Consider the following 22,443-nt stretch of genomic DNA (forward strand, 5'->3'; position numbering starts at 1 on the left):
GCAGGTATCAAGGTGACTACTGGAGTCACTGATTTGATGTTTTCACTAATTAAGACAGTTTAAGATAGTTAACTGGTACTATATTTTTGCATAATGGGAAAAGGCAATGGATATGATTTACCTATCTGCTAGGCTCAAGAATCAAACTGTGCACTAAAACTCTAACATGTACAAACCCACACAGGCACAAATGCTCAGCAGCACTACCAGGGACTTTTCCTATAAATACGAAACAAATCCTCCACAGAAAAGCAAGTAAACAACTGAAAAAACCCACAAAACCTTCAATAATCATTCTTTTGTCTCTATCAACGAGTTTCTCTGAAATCCTGAACTTCTGTTCTGTGTCATTTAGAAAGAGTTTGCAGAATCTCTTACTTTGGTAAAATTTAACAATGTATCACCAAATGCTGCTCAGTGTTCTTCCTCAATAAACCTAAAAACTGATTTACAGGGTAAAAAAATATGCAAATAATTCCTTTCAACGTGTACTTCTTTCCCTTGGCATATCAAACACGATGAGTTTCCAACAGTTCAGACAACAAATGTGGATAGGTATATCTCTGTATCTATTTCTGGAGAGAATAGGTAGTTGAAAAAGGGAAAGGAAGAGGGTAGGAGAAAGATAAGGTGAGTTAATCTAAAACAATGCAATTGGGCTTCAGAAAAGGCTAAAAGCTAAGATCAAAGTAATCTGCATTGCTATTTATATGCTTGTTGATAGTATTTTTAATAATGTCTGTTTTTAAAGCAGAAAGTTTAAGCCAACTGTCAATTAACGCTCACCCAGTCAAGCTCCAATACTCTGTACTGACGAATAGCCTGCCTTTGCAAACGAGCAACCCCAAACAAATGCAGCTTGCACCAAACCAGAGACCATTTTCACCCTGCAAAATGCTTTGCATCACAGCAAACACTCTCCATTGAAAGTGCAAGTTAATGCTTCCTACCTTAGATGGTATCCTTTTGCAAGAGCTAATGCCGATTTATTTAGATGTATGTTTTCCAACAGTTTTCCTTCTTCTCTCGTGATGGGAGAGAAGTAGCACAGAGAGCAGTTTCTAAGTGAAGATCAGTACTGACTCTTGGATCCTTTTGCTGCTCTGACAGCCTTCACAAGGCTGTCCATGCTGCAGGAAGCCCTTCGCTCATATAAACCGAGCAGCTTGTATTGCACGTTTCAGTATTAATGCCTATATTATAAGCTGCTCAAGTACCTTTCACACATCACTAGGTTTTGTTGTTAGTGAAACAGCAGGGTAAGAGACATTTCAGAATGAACCATTCCTCCACACTGGAGGGAGAAATTTGTACACCCTGCTGTAAAGAATTAGTCTAGTCTCTCTGCTGTACCAAGACTTTTGCAAAGGGAAAAGCAATTGATTTACAAAGTAGATGTGGCTGCAAATAAAAGCAGCTCAACCCCAGGGCAAAGCAAAAACAAGCTACAAAAAGATTCATGTTTAAATTAATAAGTCGGTGAGGTGAAAATGGCATTTAATTGACATGTAAATCATTGACATTTCCAGTTCTGTTCCTGCCTGGTGCCCACTGCATTTCTTCTCTTCCTTTAAAGGAACATAACTTTGTGATTAATAGATTTAAAAAAATATATTGATTGTGCTTTTCTAGACAGACATATATATGTAAACCCCCAAAATATTAACCCCTTCTTCCCCCACACACACTGAGTGCCACGTTAGGATGTCAGATACAGCAGCTGGATCCATCTCTATTTGAAGTGATACAGCCATTTTCACCAGCACTTGTAGAGCACATTTTCACCACAGCCATGTAGCTGTAAACCACGGGACAGGTGTAGCCAAAAGTTTATCACGTCCTAAAAATACTACTCAGTGCTTACAAAACAGCTGAGTAGCATGTAAAAAGGCACCAAGAGATCATTCAAAAGTGTAACTTTCAACTTTTACACACATGAAATTCGTAACATCAGCTATTCTTCATCAGGAAGAGATTCAGCCTGTTCACCAGCTACCAAGTGCAGCTGCTCATGGAGGCCTGCTCCCAGTTGCTCAGCCTGGCCACCCCTGGGCTGTAGTTGCCCATCCAAACAATCACACCTGACCTCCTCACAGCCTATACCACATCTGACAGCAAAACATCCCCAGAAGGTCATCTTTGAATACACAGGTTTCCTTTAACAATGGAGAAAATCATCATCTGCTGCTTTGGCTAAAGAGAAAACCCCTCAAGTCAGTGTTAATGAAGCCACAGGAAAAACCACACTCAGTGTGAGGTATACCAGGAAAAATACTTTCCTTAGAAACAGTGGAAGGGGTTACTAAAACTGCACAAGGTACTGGTACAGTTGTACTGCTGAGTACAATGTCCATCCATGCTGAGAGAGGCTGTTTCCAGCTACTAATAGATGGTGAGAAGGCCCACCAGCATCATCAGCATCAGCTGAAGCTGACTTTATGAGGCAGAGGAGAATTTGCTCCATTCGATTCTGCAAAATAAAAGTTGGCAGGAACTGAGATTGTTCTCCATAAATTCTCCTTAGACTTCCTTTCCTTAGAGAGAGGGGAGAAGACAAACAAAAGCTAAAAATCCATCTGTATCCAAAGAGTTGTTAACTACATGCAGAGTACTTTAAAATAAGAAGTACTCAAATTGGGATAAAGTTTCTAAATATCATATATTAAGGAAACTCAGGCATATTCCCCAGGAGGGGACCAGGAGGAGTCACTGGATGTCACACAGCTCTTCCATGCATCACAACAGCCTTCCAAGCCTCTGCAAGGCCTGGTGTGTGGGAAGGATCAGGAGGTAGGCAACCCACCCCTGCCTCCTTTGAACAAAACACAGCTAGAAGACTGATTAAAAATCAAGAAACAAATGGAAACTGTTTTCTTGATTGAAAGGGGTTTGTATCAGGCTCTGAATTATCATGTAAAATACAGTATATTTTTAGAAAAACAAAGGACAATTACAATTTTTCTGTCTATTTCTATGATATGCTCATCAGTATAAATTGAGGTTTTAATTAATAAATTAGAGAAAAAGAGAGTGCCAAATACAGAGGAATAGATGGCAACACGACAAAAGGGAAATGGCTGGTTATAAAAATGGACAGCTTGTTATTTTAGAATGTGTTTATTTTCTGTGTTATTGCATGATTTTAGCTGTTCCTGGATTGTCAACAGAGCCATATCACAAGCAATAAAATAAACCTTTTCATACCCTAAAGGTATTCAGCTGCACTGCATTTAAAGCCAAACTAGAAAGTTTAAGATGGTAAGCTGACCAATATATATGCTGAGGGATAAAGCATAGCAATTCCAAGAGAAGAATTGATGTTGTATTAAACAGTGCTCTGTATGCTTCACAAGCAAAGCAAACCTTGACCATAAAAGCACTGGTAGGCAGTGATTTTGTAAAAAGAACAGCAAAACTGTTGCCTTTAAAAGCAAGAGAAGAATTTATGGTCTTTGTAAATTAGCTACTCGGACTCTTTTGTAGCTTTTCCAATACAAGTTCCCTGGGAGACTGGGAGTATGCCAAGGTGGTCTGAAGGGGAAGAAAGACCCAAGAAAGGAATTACAAACAGAGCTATCCTGTTTTTAAGTCCATTTACTACACAGAATGAACCTGGCCATCAGAAAAACGGGTTGAAGGAACAATTTAGGTAACTAAATCATTGTCACATTTGGCTGGCAACCTATAAAAACAGCCATATTTTTATAAGTTATCAGTAACTCACACTTGTTGACTCTCCCCTTCCTCCACTGCTGAATAAACATTTCAAATGAACAAGTGTTGGAAAGGGAAACAATATCATAAAATCTAGGCACCAAGTAATTGTGGAAGCAGCTGTCCTCCTGACATTATCAGAGAAATCAGAGATGGAAAAAATCCTATTAGGTCATATAGTCCCTCCCTTTGTCATTGCAGGACTGTTCCCTAATGTAGATTTTCCAGTGTCATGTCCAATTTTGTTTTAATACTATCTAAGTGATAGCTTCCAGCAGCTCACTTAGGAGATTATTCCTCTGCCTAATAGATATTGCTGTCAAGGTTTTCCCTTACTTCACCAGAAGTTTGTCCTATTATTTCTGTGTACCTTCAGATTAGATTCAAATTACCGAAGTTTTGAAAAACGTTTCAGGATTCCAGACAATTCCACAAAATATACATCCTACAGTGAAAACTAGCCATGGCTATTTTTGGTTGGTTTGTTTGGTTGTTTTTTTTTCCTGTCTGTCTATGATCAGGAGATGTAAATCAACAACTGGACAGTGACAAACACACACAGAGTTTGATACCAGACAGAGAAGAGATCAGTCCCAATTCCAAGTCTTTCAAACAAATCCATCTGTTGCAGCTGAACAACAAATGGCTTAAATCATGTTAGCTACAGATATGGTCTCTGAGTTCTGTAAATCTGTTTGCTTAGGTAATGATTTTTAGTCCAGATTCTTCATGAAATGAGGAGTGCGTGCTACCTCCTCATCCTCTCCACAGTAAACACTGAAACTTAACGGCCATTTAAAGTCATCCCTTATAGAGGCTTATAGCCAAAGTCTCATGGAAATCACAGGCTGATTGCCACTGAAGAAAGCTCATACTGTGTCACCTCTTGACCACATAAACAGGCAGTGGAAATATAAAGAAAGCAACATATTTCCCTATTTCACAGGGAAACAGCAGATGTCATGACAGACATTATGAGGAACAGGACCTATTGTGACTGCAGCATGCTAGCACACAGGACAGGCACCCATATTCAAGCTTCATTAGTTTTATTGCACACAAAACAACAAATTGTTTTAACAATTTTATGGAAAGAAGATTATAGACCATAAAGTTTATAGGTTGTTATACAGGCCTCTACACATTAAATATAACTGTACCTGTTCAAATGCATGGCCTGCTTCATACTAAATGCATCCTATCTTTCCTATTTCACAGAGACACTGACACTGCTGTGCTTTTACAGATCCCAAAAGTCCTTTCTCATGTTTTTTAAGAAAGGTTTCAGAATCTTGCATCAGTATTTTTTTCCTCGGTTAAATGCCACAGACATTGCTCCCAGCCTGTACCAGTACCAAAGTGAGAAGAGAATCAGTGCTACAGCACTGTCATCAGAGCAACACTCTGGGAGAGGAGGGGGGCACACATACACTAAACCAAAAACATCACCTAGAACTACAGTGAAGTATGTGATCAGTCATGGTAAAATTCCTACCACAGCTTCAAAGAATTAATTTTTCTCAAGTTTGTTCTTGGTCCATCTGTAATAAAGACAAATAACCTCCTGCTCTCACAACGTACATGCCCCAGCTCCCACAAATCCAACTCAGTACTGCTCACATGCAAATCTTTCAATTTTTTTTTCCTTTTCATCATCCACAGAGACAGCAGGGACCCAGTTCTTAATCACATCACATCACATGCTATTATTTAACCACACTATGGGTAAAACATTATCAAACAACAGTGTTTTTGTACGGATATTTCAAGGCAAAAACCAGGATAGAAAATCGCAATATTGTCAAGCCAAGAGGCAAAATGGAAATTGGAGCTTCTATTATTTTCCCTTTTTAGTATTAATCACTCCCTGTAACCTGCTATGAGTAAGTGTACCCCAAATTGCAATAGCTTTGACCACAACACTCTTCTCTCTACATTCACCTCTTTCTTCTTTACCACATCAAATGTAAGTTAATTAGCTTCACCATCAAAACCCAGCCCATCTTACCACCTTTCATTCAGTGTCAAAGACTGGCATCTCTGAAAGTATTTAGCAGCTCCCACTGGTAATTTTTAACATTTTTGAAGGGTTTTTTTTTAATGTTATCTTCTGATTTGCCTCTCACAATTGAGAGAGCTGTCCATAAAAAGTGAGCAAGCTGTCTCTAAACTCTTTAAAATCCCTTATTAGATGTCCGTCTTCGGAGATGTCTGTAAAGACCTTTGATAATGGAAAAGCCTCCCATGTCTAACTCTAACACTACATCACACCTCCTAGTACACACTCATTTCTTCCTTCCACTTGCTTCTCGATTTCTACCTAGCTATAATTGTACACCATTTAGGTAGTTAATTTTTTGTACATCTCCTAGCAGATCTTTCACTGGTGGAAACTGTTTGTGACTTCTCCAGGCTTTCTTATCTTTTGAAGAGAAAGAAGTGAACTGAGCAACCTGAGGGTCCTTTTCCTAACTCCAGGAAAGTTCCTACTAACTTCTTACTAAAGGCTTCACAAGATACGGGGAAAGAGCAGAAAGAAAAAGTGGATAACCAGAAACATTGCTAAGGTACCAAAACACTTAGATCCAGGGGTACATGCTACTCAGGTCAAAGCAATATTTCTGACCCTGAGTGAATTATGCAGAATTGTCTGTTGTATAAAGCATAAACACGCAACTGTGCTAAACAACCTCCTTCCTTTTTAGCAAAAAAAAAGTCCCTGCAACACAGCTCATTTCTAGGTGCAGAAATCAATTTCAAATGACTCATTTCAGTGTTTCAACAGCTTAATCCTAACTCTAGGGAATGTAAAACAGAACCCAAAAGCAGAAATTACAGAGAAATTTAGCATTAAGTCTTAAAAAGTGCTAATAACACATTCTCTTTTTACTCCTGCTAACTGAGCATTCCCCAATATACCACAAATATTCATTTAGGGAGTGTGTGTATTATCATAACATTAACAGAAGAAACAACAAAAAAAACAGAAACAGAAGTTTCTAGCATTTCAGAAATGTTACATTAAACTGTTGCATCAACACTCAATTATGAGCATATGACTACACCCAAAGAGTATGTCTCTTTTCATGCTTTGATAAGTGAATGACAGGACCTCCTTACCTCAAGCACTCTTCCTGTGATATACTTTTCACAGTTGTCACATCTGATACCAAACTTTGCATGATAGTCTGTTTCGCAGTATGGAACACCATCCCTAAGGAAAAGCAGCAGATCATACAGAGATTGCTTTAAAGTAGGCTCACAGGTTTACTGAGAAGTTAAAATATCTTAATGTTTCAACACTTCATAGAGCATTTAAGGACTTTCTCACCTTATATTCAGTAATTCTGTAAAGAACTGAACAGTCAATGAATTATTCTGGCCTTTCTAAGTCTACCATGATCCCGCTTTCCTGCTTTGTCACTGAATTCAGCCATCGACTCTCCCCTTGTCACAATACTCAGTCTCTGAGAGTCTCACACTACTTGCTTTTATTGTGTTACTCATTAACTTCTTCCACATGTTTCCTCCTCTTTGGAAAAAATAATTATTTCTATATATTATTCTTTCCTTCTTTACTTTTCATCTCTGTCTTTTAGCTTAGACTTTACAGAGTAATTTCTGAACTGAGTATCTTAATCAAAGGCAATCAAACCCAAGTTTTGTTTAACATTTCATAGAATCATAGAATCATAGAATGGTAGGGGTTGGAAGGGACCTTTAGAGATCATCTAGTCCAACCCCCCTGCAGAAGCAGGGTCATCTGGATCAGGTCGCATAGGAATATGTCCAGGCGGGTCTTGAAGACCTCCAAGGAAGGAGATTCCACAACCCCTCTGGGCAGCCTGTGCCAGGGCTCCCTCACCCTCACCATAAAATAGTTTTTTCTTATGTTTAAGTGGAACTTTTTGTGTTCCAGCTTTATCCCATTACCCCTTGTCCTGTTGCTAGCTACTATAGAAAAAGGGATGTCCCAACCTCCTGACACCCAGTCTTTAGATATTTATAAATGTTAATAAGATCTCCCCTCAGTCTCCTCTTCTCCAGACTAAACAGTCCCAGTTCCCACAGTCTTTCCTCTTAAGGAAGATGCTCCAGTCCCCTGATCATCTTGGTGGCCCTGTGCTGGACTCTCTCCAGAAGTTCCCTGTCCCTCTTGAGCTGAGGAGCCCAGAGGTGGACACAGGACTCCAGATGAGGTCTCACCAGGGCAGAGTAGAGGGGGAGAAGAACCTCCCTTGACCTGCTGGCCACACTCTTCTTGATGCATCCCAGGATGCCATTGGCCTTCTTGGCCACATTGCTGGCTCATATTTAGCTTATTATCCATCAGGACTCCCAGGTCTGTCTCTGCAGAGTTGCTCTTCAGCGGGTGGACTCCCAGCCTGTACTAGTGCATGGGGTTGTTCCTTCCCAGATGCAGGACTCTGCACTTTCAATCTACTGACATTCTTGACTGCACTTACTTAGAAACAGTCATGGATTAATCATCTCTGGAACCTGTTCTAAAGAGCCAATAATGACCATGAGAATTCAAATTGAGCATCAGAATAGACCTTGCAGTACGTCATTCATTATGTGAACAGTTATTTCACCACAAGTGAATTAATTTACAATTCAAAGATACGAAGAATAAATCCAACAGTTTTGGCTTTTATTTGAAAAAGTCAGAATCAGAACACTAGAGCTGCAGCTCTGAAATGAATCTATTTGTTAATTTATATCTTTTAACAAGTTTTACACTTATGCTATTAAATAGCTGAATGAAAATAAATCACTCTAAATGAAAGTGGAGATTCTTCTCCTTTTTCAAAGTGCAAGTTAAACATAGTTAAATATGCTTAGTTTGATATGCTAAAACAGCCCATGATCAGACAGATTTATCAACAAAGGCATCATTTTATTGGACGCTTCCCTGGAGAGATATAAAAATCAATTTTATAGCATACAAGTTGGATTACTTAGAGACTAATATATAAGTTATTACAATAATTAATTGAATTACTTGAAGCCAGGATGTTTCTTCTCTTGGGTTATTTTGTTTGGCATTTAGCTTTTCTAAAAGGAGGATTTCACAATAACTCTATCTTCATAATTTATGGTGGTTTTATTACTAGCAAAAAAAGCACTGTATCAAAATACAGCAGAGCAGCATAACACTTGAGATAATGCAAAGCCTTATTTAAGAACACCTTTTCATTAAATACTGTTTCTCCAGTACCAAATTAAACATTATCCTTATATTAATCCAAATCCAAACAACTATTGAAAGCCGGTGGGACATTGACTCTGAAACTCCATCATCTCTGGGCACTGGTGATTAAATGAGTTAGCTGTTTGGGAAAATATCAACAAATCAACACACTTCTCTGAAGCAGAAATTAATCCCAGGTGCCTTGGCCAGTGAAAGTTCTGTATCTCACTGGACTGATATGAGTGTCGACACGAGACTTTGTCTGAGTGTGTGCTTTGTGCAGCCTCTCAATGCTGTCATCACATTCAGTCCAAATCTGACAGCATGACGGTCTGGAGCAGCACGTAAGTGCGACATGTACCTCCTTAATTAACTTTTTGGGAACGTTTTTGCTTATGTGAAACACATGGAAAGGATTACATCTGCTTGTTCACATTACAGCACCACACAGAGAAAAGTCAAACGCTGATAACTAAGGGCGTATCTACTGGGCTTTGAAGCACACTCCACCCATTGTCTTTCTATAACATAGCTGCTTTGCCAAGTCCCATTCCAGGTAAACTGATAAATTTGACTTTGACTTTTCTTCATTTGATTTTTTTCTGCTTTTAATACAATTCAGATAACAATGCAGATGATAATTTCTAATCTTTTACATACATTCTAACATACATAAAGAAAATGTAAGTATACATAATGTTCAATGAATCATTTGGTATTAAAAGAATGCTGAACACAAGAGTGCTCCTCTGCTTAACTTACTTGCTGATGTACTCTGCATTCAGTAGCTTGCCGCATGTATTGCACTTAAAACAGCCCAAATGCCAGTGTTTGTTCAAGGCAATCAACGACTGCCCATTTTTTATTTCTGAACCACAGCCCCCACAATCTGCAAAAGAAAAATCCAATAGGAGTGAATCACATGCTTTACATGGTCATACAACAATACTAGTTACTGATGTACAAGGATCCATCAGTGTCCTAGTAACAGCTCATGCAGGCTCTAAAGCTTGCTGCTGGCTGCTCACTGCTGATAAGTGGTGCTGCCCTAACAGTGTCGGAAGACATGAATCATTCAAAATAAAAAACTAATGACTTAGATTTTAATTCATTTATACTGTGTTTAAAAGACATGAAGCTTTGCTGACTAAATTTTTGAACATCGCAAATCAGCCCAATAAAATTAGAGATAAAAAGATCTAAAACTCACGAGATTCAAACAAATAACTGAATCTTCTTATTAAACTTTGCCTCTGGGTTTGAAAGATTCACTTATTATTTCAAAATTATTTTGCAAATATGAAAAAACCCCAAGCTGAAATTCTGATGCGAAATTCTGTAACCAGAAAAAACACACCAATACTTAAGAGGCATTAGAAGTTCCTTAGTAGTAGTCACACTGCAAATGTCAAAGTGATGGCTGGCTTTATATTCATTACTTATAGAAATTCACTTATATGCTCCAAAAAGAGGTAATGAAAATTAAATGCAAAGAATAACTGGAAATAACAGGAAAACATAGGCTACATCTATATTCATAGCCCTATGTATGTTCACAGGCTATACGTGAACTAGCCATACTCCCCAGAAAAAGTAATTGAAGACAAGACTTTTTCTGGTATTTGGTTGCTTGTTGGTGGGTTTTATTTAAATGATAGATACTTTTGACTATGCTAGCAAAAGCCAAATCCACTCTGTTTCTACACCAACAGTCCCAAGAGCAAGCACTCTGTTTAAAGATGCTATTTAGAGGATTTAAATTTGTTTCTCTATATCAGCAAGGCTTTTGACACTGTCTCCCATAACATCCTCATCAGAAAGCTCAGGCAGTGTGGCTTGGATGAGTGGACAGAGAGGTGGATCGAGAGCTGGCTGAATGACAGAGCCCACAGGGTGGTGATCAATGGCACAGAGTCGAGTTGGAGGCCTGTGGCCAGTGGAGTTCCACAGGGATCCATTCTGGGGACAGTCTTGTTCAACATCTTCATCAACAACCTGGATGAGGGGGCAGAGTGTACCCTCAGCAAGTGCCTTGATGACACTGAACTGGGAGGACTGGCTGATTCCCCAGAGGCTGTGCTGCCATTCAGCAGGATCTCTACCAGCTTGAGAGTTGGGCATAGAGGAACCTCATGAGGTTCAACAAGGACAAGTGCAGAGTCCTGCATCTGGGAAGGAACAACTCCATGCACCAGTACAGGCTGGGGGTCGAACTGCTGAAGAGCAGCTCTGCAGAGAGAGACCTGGGAGTCCTGATTGATAATAAGCTAAATATGTGTGGGAGTGGTTAAGGGAGAATGGACATGGATCCCAGGGTATAATGTTGGGCCCGATGGGGCAAGGCAATCTGAGTTCTAGTTATATGAATTTAATGCACAATCAAGACCCGAGTCAGAGCCATGGTTAAAGCAGTTGCTGTCACGCAGACAGCAGGCCGCTTTCTGCTCCCTCAAGGTCAGGCTGTTTTCAGCTAACGAGCTAACAGCTCAAGGTGGAAAACAACTACGGGGGAAAAACAAGATGGGAAAATGTGAGGGAGCTTGCTTATCGCAGAAACCGCAAGTAGGATGAACATAAGAATGTAATCTATTAGCTGCTGTTGCTGAGCTAGCTTTGAAGCTGCTGTGTATATAAGTTAGAGCCTGCTCTCAATAAAGAAGAAGATTTCTGCTATCACTCACATTGAGTAGGACTGATTTCTTCCCACCCAGCTGAGAATCGGACCCTGGGTTGATCGCCGCATGAAGTAGGCTTGGAGCTGGTTGTTCAGACTTCGAGCCTGGGTTTTTCAGGCTTCGAGCCTGAGTGTTTCAGGCTTTGAGCCTGGTTTCAGACTTAGAGTCTGGTTTCAGGCTTCGAGCCTGGTTTCAGGCTTTGAGCCTGGGTTTTTCAGGCTTCAAGCCTGGTTTCAGGCTTCGAGCCTGGGTTTTTCAGACTTAGAGTCTGGGTTGCAGACTTCGAGTCTGGTTTTTCAGGCCAAGAGCCGAAAACTTCGCGGCAAATATGAGCCAGCAATGTGCCCTTGTGGCCAAGAAGGCCAATGGCATCCTGGGATGCATCAAGAAGAGTGTAGCCAGCAGGTCAAGGGAGGTTCTTCTCCCCCTCTGCTCTGCCCTGGTGAGGCCTCATCTGGAGTCCTGTGTCCAGTTCTGGGCTCTTCAGCTCAAGAGAGACAGAGAACTTCTGGAGAGAGTCCAGTGCAGGGCCACCAAGATGACCAGGGGACTGGAGTATCTTCCTTAAGAGGAAAGACTGTGGGAACTGGGGCTGTTTAGTCTAGAGAAGAGGAGATTGAGGGGTAATTTATTAACATTTATAAATATCTAAAGAGTGGGTGTCAGGAGGTTGGGACGTCCCTTTTTTCTATAGTAGCTAGCAACAGGACAAGGGGTAATGGGATGAAGCTGGAACACAAAAAGTTCCACTTAAACATAAGAAAAAACTATTTCCCTGTGAGGGTGAGGAAGCCCTGGCACAGGCTGCCCAGAGGGGTTGTGGAGTCTCCTTCCTTGGAGGTCTTCAAGACCTGCCTGGACACGTTCCTGTGTGACCTGATCTAGGTGACCCTGCTTCTGCAGGGGGGTTGGACTAGATGATCTCTAAAGGTCCCTTCCAACCCCTACCATTCTATGATTCTATGATCCTAAATGAATTCTCTAACACTGCACAGGGTCCAGCTCTCATTCACTCTTCACACTGTTATGAATAATTTTCTTATAATTTGATAAAATAGTCAGGATATGTGGAAAAATAGGGATAAATATCAGTAATAAACTAAATCTAGTATCGACATCTCAGGAACTCTTCTAATCCTCCACATGATTATGTCACTATTTTTAAGGAATTCTGTAATCAACAATCTGCTAGAGAAAAGACAAACTCTGAAAGACACATGAAGAGTAATTTAAAGATGCCAGAAGAGAAAAATACCACAACAATGTCCTTCATGGAAAAGACAGATACACAACAGCATTCAAAAAGATTTATCTAGTTATTAAGAATGAACTCTAAACATAGGATCTCATTAAAAGAATTAAACAATCCTGTTAAAAACTTTTTAAGATGCAATTTAGTTGGTTACATGACCCTAATGAGACGCTCTGTTAGTACAATTGTAAATGTTTCCCATCTGATTATATAACAATAAAGGACAGTTCTTATTTTCCTTTAGTGGATTTGTAATGGGTTAAGGGAGTAATAATAAGTTTCTCTAATGTCACCCTGTAGAGCACCAATATGTGGAAACAAGCCCAGAACAAAAGTGTATGCACCACAGATCAGAACATTTGAGTTTTGCTAATAAAAGAGAACATTTGGGTGTGTGTCTGGACTTAGTCCCACAGGAGAATAAATACTGCAATATTGTGCAGTACGTGTTCTCTAACTGCAATCAGAAATTTGTTTGTGATCTCCCCTCCACTGAGAGTTCCTCTGGAAAGGAAATCTAATTTAATCTCATTGGTTAAGGGTTTCTTTCATGAACTTAATACACCACTGTGTGCTCAGATGTCATTCACCTTTCATCTGGTTTAAGCTTGGGTGGGCAGACATGCAGCATTTTCAGAGCCACTTTTTTTGTTCTCAACCGCTGTTTTCTCTGTCAAGTTCCAGATAATGAAAAACAAATATTGTGGTTGCCATGCCAACAGGGCCTTCTGATGCGACATCCTTGTCTTCCTGTCTTGGATGCAGCATCCTTTGATGACTCACCTAATTTCAACCAATAACTGCAGAACACATTAATGTGCTGCTACATATTGATTTTCTTCTCCTAGTACTCTTTCAACATCAAGGCTACCACAAGAGGTTTTCACAGCTAACCTTTCATCTCAGCTAACCTTTCATAAATGAAACAAAACAGGTAGGTAGGTATTTATAGAATAATAAAAAAAAAACCCTCAGAAAGCAAATGTTTAACATTCTTAATTTCTTCCATATGCAAAGGAGGTCAAAACCAAAGTGGGTGGATAAAAATAGAAGGACTGCTCAGAAGAGGCAATGAGTCCCAAGAGATCTGCTGAAAGCATTCTTGAGCTCAAGTTAGAGACAGTCTGATGAATAACATATATAGTATCTATCAGGCAGTTCAGACCAAGAAGCAAAGCTAATAACAGTGGGTCAGCATATTACTTGGTCCTTGACTCAGCTTGCTTTAAGTCACATTTTTTGTGCACTACTGTTCTTTTAAAATATTAAGGTCTTTTTCAAGAAGACTGCTGTTAAAACAAGGGGACATGCCATTTATTGCTTTGTTTAAAGCAGACAGGCATTCTAGGCTTTGAATTTCCCAGTTCAATCAAGATGTCTCTGACTCTGCTTGTTAATCTCAGAAATGCTGGCTCTAGCCTAAGGATTAGGTGCTTGGAAAACAGCTGGTATTAGATGCTGTTCTTTCATATACTAAATATTATTCTGAATGTTTCCCAAATTACCTTTTTTTTAGATATTTCATTAACTTTCAGTGTATTGTCATGTCCTGCTACATACACATCAAGGCATCTCTATGCATTTGTGGCTGCAGTGCTTTCCATTGACCCACCAAAGCTCTATTCCCCACACCAAGAAGTGACTATATCTTTGCTATCCAATTTCCTAAGTCCCATGAGCTCCACAGCTCCTGGGTCAGCTGCACTGCAAGACACTGGGGAAACTGAGTAAGGGAAACAAAAGGATATTGTCTGCACAGGAAAGTATGATATTTCTCTGGGATCCTGGCAACATTATGGCACAATTTACTTCAAGGCCAGACATGGACTTCAGTTTGCCCTTTGACAAGTCATTGTATCTAACATTTCAACCTCATCAGTACATCACCTGAAAATAAGAGCTAGGTAGCCTCAGGTGAAGACAAGATCAAATTCCTTTAAAAGTCAAGGCTGTACTGTGGCAGATACCATTAAATTCTGAACAACAAAGACTCAATCAATTCCACCATAATCTATGGAAAGACTTTATGCATTTCTAATGAGATTTACAGTAGATCTGTATATGAGGTTTAAATATATATGTCTGAAATTTTATTTGGGGAAAATCTAAACTTTCCGTGTCCAAGGCCAAGTTTTGCCACAAAAATATGCTTCTAGTGCTGTTTCTTTGAGGCTAGTGGTTTGCTGAGGTTTGCAGGTAACTGAGCACTGGGGAGACTTGGTAGAGTGGCCTGAGAGAGCTGGGAAAATGCAACACAGGAAAAACTCTCCATGGGGAGAGGAAGTGTGTACAGAAAAAAGGAACGTAAGTACATTCTGTATAATAGATAAATAGATTCTGTATAATAGATAATCAAATGAACTTGTTCTGTCAGTACTCAACCGGGAAAATAATTTCTATTAAGGTCAAACTCACTTTTCCCATATGAAAGGGAGAAAAACAGATTATTAAAGTATGGATCTGAAAATGCAGTTAGCCAAGATGGCTGAGGTTCATCGATCTTTGGAAGAAGTGTCAAGGGAAAGGCAAATCTCCCTCTGGCCACATTGCATACATGAACCCTTCCTGTGTAGTACCTAGCCATGCAGTCCTGCCACTGCTATTTTCTGAAGCAGTACTGCAACACTTATAAATTATTAAATCTCACCCTGGATTATATTTTAGCTGGAGTTGGACAAAATCTTCAGAAATATTACATCTTTCTCTAAATAATTTGGTTTACTCCAGTTCTAAATAAATGTTTTGAGAAGTTCTGTATATTGTTGACCCTAAAACGGTTTCTTTTTAGAATCAGACTTTCTCTGAAAACTACTACATACTTCCTGACATGATTACTTTGTATTTCTTGACACCTTTTATGCAGCATAGGGTTAGAAATTCCAGCTACACATGCTGATGCAAAAATTGGTTCTTTAAACATTTGCAGACTGTGAAGTACCAAGAAAAAAGAGAAAAAAGACCCTACTTACTTCGCAGGTTCTGTACAGGGAAGGAGCCGGTGCTACTAAAAGGGGGCAGGGAACATTTCTGGCAGATGCACTCTTTCCCATTAAAAGTTACCCGGTCGCCTGCAGGAAAAGGCAGCCTACAATAGAGGAAACAAAAGCAAACAGGTTACAGTCTCACACCTTTATCAAAATGAAATGCTTTCTTATAAAGGAACTGATTATTACTCTGGCTTCTTTTCCTCTGCTTGCCCAGGTTTCATTCACAATCTTTCAGCCACTTGGAGGCTAAAGTAGCAAAGGGACAAAACAAACAGACAATTCAAGTGCAGATGTTACAGCTACGTAGAAAAAAACTTAACTCTAAAGATACAAAAATACACCAAGCACTCAAGTTCAAATCCTTGTACATCTGAGAAAGGTAGTATCAGTAACATTTGATGACTAACAGGATCAGTTACAGAATGAAAAACAACATTGGTATTACAGGGCTTACGTACAGGCAAATGCAGCTGATTTTATGCTGTTAAAACATTGCACCAGAGTGGTGATTTCTATACATGAAAAAAACAGCACTTCTCCTCCCAACTTTGATTATATCAAAGTCCTTCTCTTTATCTGTATGCTCAGAAACCCAATGGTGGTGAACTCTCATTGGAGAAAATCTATCCCAGTTATAAAATCCAAAGCATCTACCTAACTTATTTTCTCTACTCAACAACAGCTCTCCTTACACTCAATTAAATCCTTCCTTTTTAATAGTGTCCTTAAAATAAAAAGCTTTCCATCATGAGCTTTCTTGTCTGGGCACAAAAACTGCTGAGGTTTTTTTCTCTAAGAGACCAGATGGACAAATCACTTCATAATGCAGCAAAAGATGGTGAAGATTTAGAAACGCATTTCACTCCACCCAAAACTCATGTCAAACTAAATTTCAGGCAAACTATCAAAATATGGCTTAAGTGGGGCACAAACATAACATAGGCCTTCTGCCTCATGTTGAAGTCTATCTGATCAGATTATTACATTCACATTCATACCAATTGAGAGGTTTGTCTCACTACAAAAGCTGCACAGATACTTCTTGCTAAGCATAAACATTATTTTACTCCAATATCTTTCATTTTTATGCAGAGTTGTATGCACTGGACGGGAGATTATTATCAAGTATGTCTGCCATAGACTTTTTAGGGATCAAGACTTGGACTCAACTCATGATCTGACCAGACTCTCAAGAGATCATAGAAACACAGAATCATAGAATGGCAGAGGTTGGAAGGGACCTTTAGAGATCATCTAGTCCAACCCCCCTGCAGAAGCAGGGTCACTTAGATCAGGTCACATAGGAACATGTCCAGGTGGGTCTTCAAGACCTCCAAGGAAGGAGACACCACAACTCCTCTGGACAGCCTGTGCCAGGGCTCCATCACCTCTACAGTGAAATAGTTTTTTCTTATGTTTAAGTGGAACTTTTTGTGTTCCACCTTCATCCCATTATCCCTTGTCCTGTTACTAGCTACTATAGAAAAAAGGGACGTCTCAACGTCCTGACACCCACCCTTTAGATATTTATAAATGTTAATAAGATCTCCTCTCAGTCTCCTCGAGACTAAACAGCCCCAGTTCCCACAGCCTTTCCTCTTAAGGAAGATGCTCCAGTCCCCTGATCATCTTGGTGGCCCTGCACTGGACTCTCTCCAGAAGTTCTCTGTCTCTCTTGAGCTCAGGATCCCAGAACTGGACACAGGACTCCAGATGAGGCCTCACCAAGGCAGAGCAGAGGGGGAAAGAACCTCCCTTGACCTGCTGGCCACACTCTTCTTGATGCATCCCAGAATGCCACTGGCCTTCTTGGCCACGAGGGCACATTGCTGGCTCATGTTTAGTTCATTATCAATCAGGACTCTCAGATGTCTCAGTACAACAGCAGACTGCATCGTTAGCTATTCTGGAGATCGTGATATACTGGAAGTCATGAACGATTCACTGCTCTGAAGTACTGTGACTACTGAGAATTCTTGTATCTACTATATTAGGAGCAGTTGTCAGAGGAAAGGTTAATATATTTTTTGACTCGAGGATTTACATAACAAAAATCCAGTTGAACACAGCAGCCCATCTTAAACAGATGCATTAACCATCAAGTAAAGTAGAAGCACTTCAAATTGGCTCAGCTAGATTAGGCAATTAGACACCTTGAAAGAAAAGAAGTTAAAACTAGAAGAAAAAAATAAGACAACTGAACTCCTAAAGCACAAAGAGAAAGCCAGGTCAATGACACCCACAAAACGTGCCTAAGCTCACAGGCACCACAGAATGTCAAGGAGTCTCCTTAGGGGAGGACTTGCAGGAGGGTTCCTGCTCAATAAACATATCTTATTTCATTTATTTTTCTGAAAGTTTAGTACTCAATTAGTTTAGCAACTAATGCCCTTCTATTCAGATGTCAGAAGGCAACAATTTCAGTTCCCTATTAAGTTTTCCATGCCTTCAAGATACCCTGCTCTATAAAAGTAGAGAATTCCTCCTTGGAAGTTGTCCAACCTCACTGGTCTTCCAAAACCATAATTAAGTCACAGCATTTGCTTCATTATTTCATACACTTGGCATCCAGAATTTGTACACAACACATTTGCTAGTGTTTTTGTAACATCTGACCTCTGCCTTTCACAAGTAGCCCTGCTGAGGATTTCAATGCAGCTACAAGGGAAGGCACAACAGAAGGTGATAACAGTCAGTTAACAAGGCTTCTGTTTCTGAGCTCTTTAACTTGTGAGCAGGACTATATATAGCACTGTAGGTTAAGGGCAGTGTATCTGCCTTTGAATACAATGACATCTCACCACCAGTCACCCATTGAACATTGTTAAGTACAAGTTTTAATTAGTTACTGATCCTTTTAAAAATATTCAGTGTGATTTTCACAGTTGGCTAATCTATTTTTAAAATGAGAATTAAGAGTATCTTTAAAGAACCTCTCTGAAATAACTTGTAAGACTTTAATGCATCTTCTATGATTCACTTCCCAATGAATTTAGTTTCATCCACCTGCCTACAATATTTGTAAACCCAGAAACGACTGGAGCTGATCAACACAATTACATTGTAAACCATCAAACCATTGTCAGCCTAATTCATGTTAACTGCAGGCTCATACTGAAAGGTGTGATCCTGGTCTTGTCCTCCTCTGCATCATGCCTCAATCTATGCAGCAGTGGACAAGTCATTCATGCTTTCTGAGACCAAAAAAAACATTAAATTTATTTTAGAGTAGACTATGAAAATTGTCTTCAGTTCTTTAAGTTGCTGATCTAACTCTGACTGAACAGTCAACTAAATTTGAGATAAGAAAACTAACAGAAGCATATGGTCAGGGATGTGAAGAAGGCAAAGCTATCCATTTCAGTAGCAGACTGCAGTTACATTGAGTCAGGTGCGTTGTCATACTGCAACCTAAGGACCTACAGGATCAAATTCTGCTCTGATTTGTACCTGCTGCAATCACATCCCTCAAGGTTGCTCCACAGGGATGAATCTGACCAAAGCTGTTAAACTTCGTGAGACAAAGAGGACATTACTTGTTGTCTACTGCATTCATAAATACCAACAAGGGCAAATCCCAAGTCCTGAACTGAGGGAGGAATAAGCCCCCATACCAGTACAACTTGGGGGTCAATCAGCTGGGAAGCATAAAAAGATGTGGGGTTCTGGTGGACACCAAGCTGAACGTGAGTCAGCAGAGTGTCCCTGCAGCTAAGAAAGTCAAATGCATACTGGGCTGCATCCATTGATCATTTGAGAGATTGCATCTGGTGTGTACTGTTTTGGGCTCCTCAGGGCATGATTTACTTGAGGGAGACCAGTGGAGGTGGCTAATTCCAGAGATGGAGCACAAGATGCATGAGCAGTGGCTGAAGGAGAGGGACTATTTCAACCTTCAAACACTCAGATCTTATTGCTGCCTAAAACTACCTGATGATGTGTATCTGAAGTTGAAGCCAGGCTCTCACCAGAGGTAGTGTGAAAGGACACAAAGCAATAGACCTGAGCTGGAACATGGGAAACGCCAACTCACTATAAGGAGAAATAATCCTACCACAAACATGGCCAAATGATGGAAAAACCTGTCCAAAGATTCTGTGAGACTTCTATCCTTGATTTTTCTTTTTTAATGTGATTGGACAATGCCTTGAAGAGCATATTTGAACTTGACTTTCCTTGAGGCAGGGGCTTCATAGGTCCCTTCAATCCTACATGACTCTAGGGCACTAGGTATGCTCTATAAGTAAACCCCAAGAGCAGGATAGCAAGAGTCATTTGCTCCGGAAGCATCATATACTGGTAAATATATCTGTTTTAGAATCAAATTCCAAGAAGAACCCTTTGGCTTCAACATTCAGACGAAGAAACCTGCATCATGAAATGCTTTAAGAACTGCTTAAGTGGGAACCAAAATCTTTCAAAGTTCAGCAGCACTAAAAAAGCAAGGAATTAAAAAGGTACAGCATATTCAAAAAAAGAGTCAGACATAATTGTTACGTTCCAGAACAAACTGAATTCAGATATACAAATTCTGTAATGTAAACATGTTCCTGTCTGGTTACTAACCTGGAACTTTACTAGCCTATTACTAGCTAAGAGTCAAATAGTCTTGCTCTCCATCATTTATATGCCACAAAAAAATATATTTTTTCCAACTTGTAATTAAAAGAATACTGAAGTTAAAGGGATTATTGTTACATACATTCCTCCAACTGAGGGAATAAACAATATCCCCAACTTTCCCAATTACATTAACCCTTAAAACCAAACCCCAGATTTTTTACACCGTACAAATACACAACACACCAGTAACATTGACATAAAATAGAGAGTCCATGTGTATAGCACAACCTTATGCAGATCATACATGTTATGTATGTATGGTCAGCATAGATGTATTAATACATTTACATAACATTAGCAACTAAGACATCTACTGAAAAGTCCATTTTCAAAAGTATTATCACAGGTATAATTATCCATTGCTTTTTGAAAGACTCCATTTGCTGCCCTTTCCCATCCTGAATCAGATTCTCCTGGTAGAGGTACAGGTCTGTCTCTGACACTCATATATGAGCTGTGTGTACAATTTTAATAAAACTCCGCTGCTATTGATGAAGCAAGCCTTAATTTTGTCCTTTCTATATCACTTTTAGAAATATGTGAACCTTTTGGAGGAGATTTTTTTGGCAGCCCTCCGGAGGACACAGATCCTTCTAATAAATGAATCTTAAGAAGACTGCTCATCCACTTCCCCACAACTCAGAGTGAGCAGCTAATGTGCAACATTTTCACCTACATTGTTATTCTTTCACTCATACCTAGTTTTAGGCATTATTGTCATGAAATACAACAGTAGTTGTTTCACTGGATTATAAACAGCATAGGAAGAAGAAGGGGACAAACACTCAATCTTTACATCAGGAGAGAAAATATATGATTAAAAGTTAAATTTGCTTAGGAGCCAATTGGTAAATGCAAGGTAGAGAGAAACAATCACATAGGATGACACATTATAATGCACTTTTAAAAGTTTTTCTCTGAATTTCAATTCATTGTTTTTACACTTTGACCTGCTGCAGCCCTGGGCAATAGCATCTCAGTCCCACAAGATGCTCAGGGATGAGTTTAGGTTTCTAACACATAAACTCTTTCACAGAGGAGCTTATGAACACAGTGCATTGGGCCCCAGGGAACACAGCTCTTTTCTGTGACACTGGGCCACATGGCATTCTGAAGTAGTAATACCAGGAGCTCCAGAAAAAAAATGAACTTGTGCTACTGTCTTTTTCACGCTGCTTCAGCTAGCTGTATGTACATTAGATATTCTCACTGATTTTACCATCTGAAGGAATACACACTTCCCACCAGTTTCTATTCAAATCTTCTCTGAAAATAAGAAAAAAAGGAGTTGCTACTGTGACTGGTTTACTATTCAGTGCAAGAACAGTCTAAAAGTGTTACTTCAGAGCTACAGGAATATAGGTTACAAAAGTGCTTATTTAAAGCACTTAACAGTCCTGTACCACTCTGGAGACTCATGGCATGAGCGCCAAGTGCCTTCTGCTGCCAGTGTTTTTCTGCTGAACTTGGTAAGAGTCTTGCTTGGTTTCCATTAGAGCAGGATCAGCCCTGCTGTCAGGCTGCCATCACCTCTCAAGTTCACATCATTCTGGAAATCAGATTGATAACAGAGCACTCATATTAAAATCCAGCTGCAAAAGGTAATGTCAGCTGCAGCTTGTGTGATCAGCCAATTGCCTCAGACAGCGTGCTTTGGTCCCATTATTTAAGCTTTCTGCCCATCTCTATGAAATGAGGACACAAATGTTACTCCTGACTATTCCCATCAAAGAAAATGCCATGGTAGAGTGCTGTACAGTACTGTAGCTCAAATCAGATGGTTCTAATTTTTTTGCCTTTTATTTTTTTTTTCTGCTTAAATTACACATATTTACAGTCTACCCATCTTATTTAAACAGAGGATAACACTCAACAAAATAAATGCTGATAATGCTTAAATGAGACACTCCTTCCCATAAAAACATTAATTCTGTCTGGTTTGCAAAGACTGGGGTAATTGATGCAATGCTGATTTAAAGCAGTTGAGGACATGTTCTG

The 22,443-nt window shown here is 39.6% G+C and overlaps 1 protein-coding gene across 9 annotated transcripts in view; it reads right to left on the bottom strand.

Annotated features, from left to right (window-relative positions):
• ABLIM2 (actin binding LIM protein family member 2) overlaps nt 1–22,443 on the bottom strand; it is a 153,494-nt gene that overhangs the window by 66,606 nt on the left and 64,445 nt on the right. For all 9 annotated transcript variants that reach the window (XM_061993292.1, XM_061993298.1, XM_061993293.1 and 6 more), the window contains exons 4-6: nt 15,805–15,920; nt 9,671–9,797; nt 6,835–6,928 (exon numbers count right to left, since the gene is read on the bottom strand). In XM_061993292.1, the coding sequence (XP_061849276.1) occupies nt 6,835–6,928; nt 9,671–9,797; nt 15,805–15,920 (337 nt within the window). The remainder of the gene's footprint in view (nt 1–6,834; nt 6,929–9,670; nt 9,798–15,804; nt 15,921–22,443) is intronic.

Source organism: Colius striatus, chromosome 3 (genome assembly GCF_028858725.1).
Source record: "Colius striatus isolate bColStr4 chromosome 3, bColStr4.1.hap1, whole genome shotgun sequence".
Classification (NCBI taxonomy): Eukaryota; Metazoa; Chordata; class Aves; order Coliiformes; family Coliidae; genus Colius; species Colius striatus.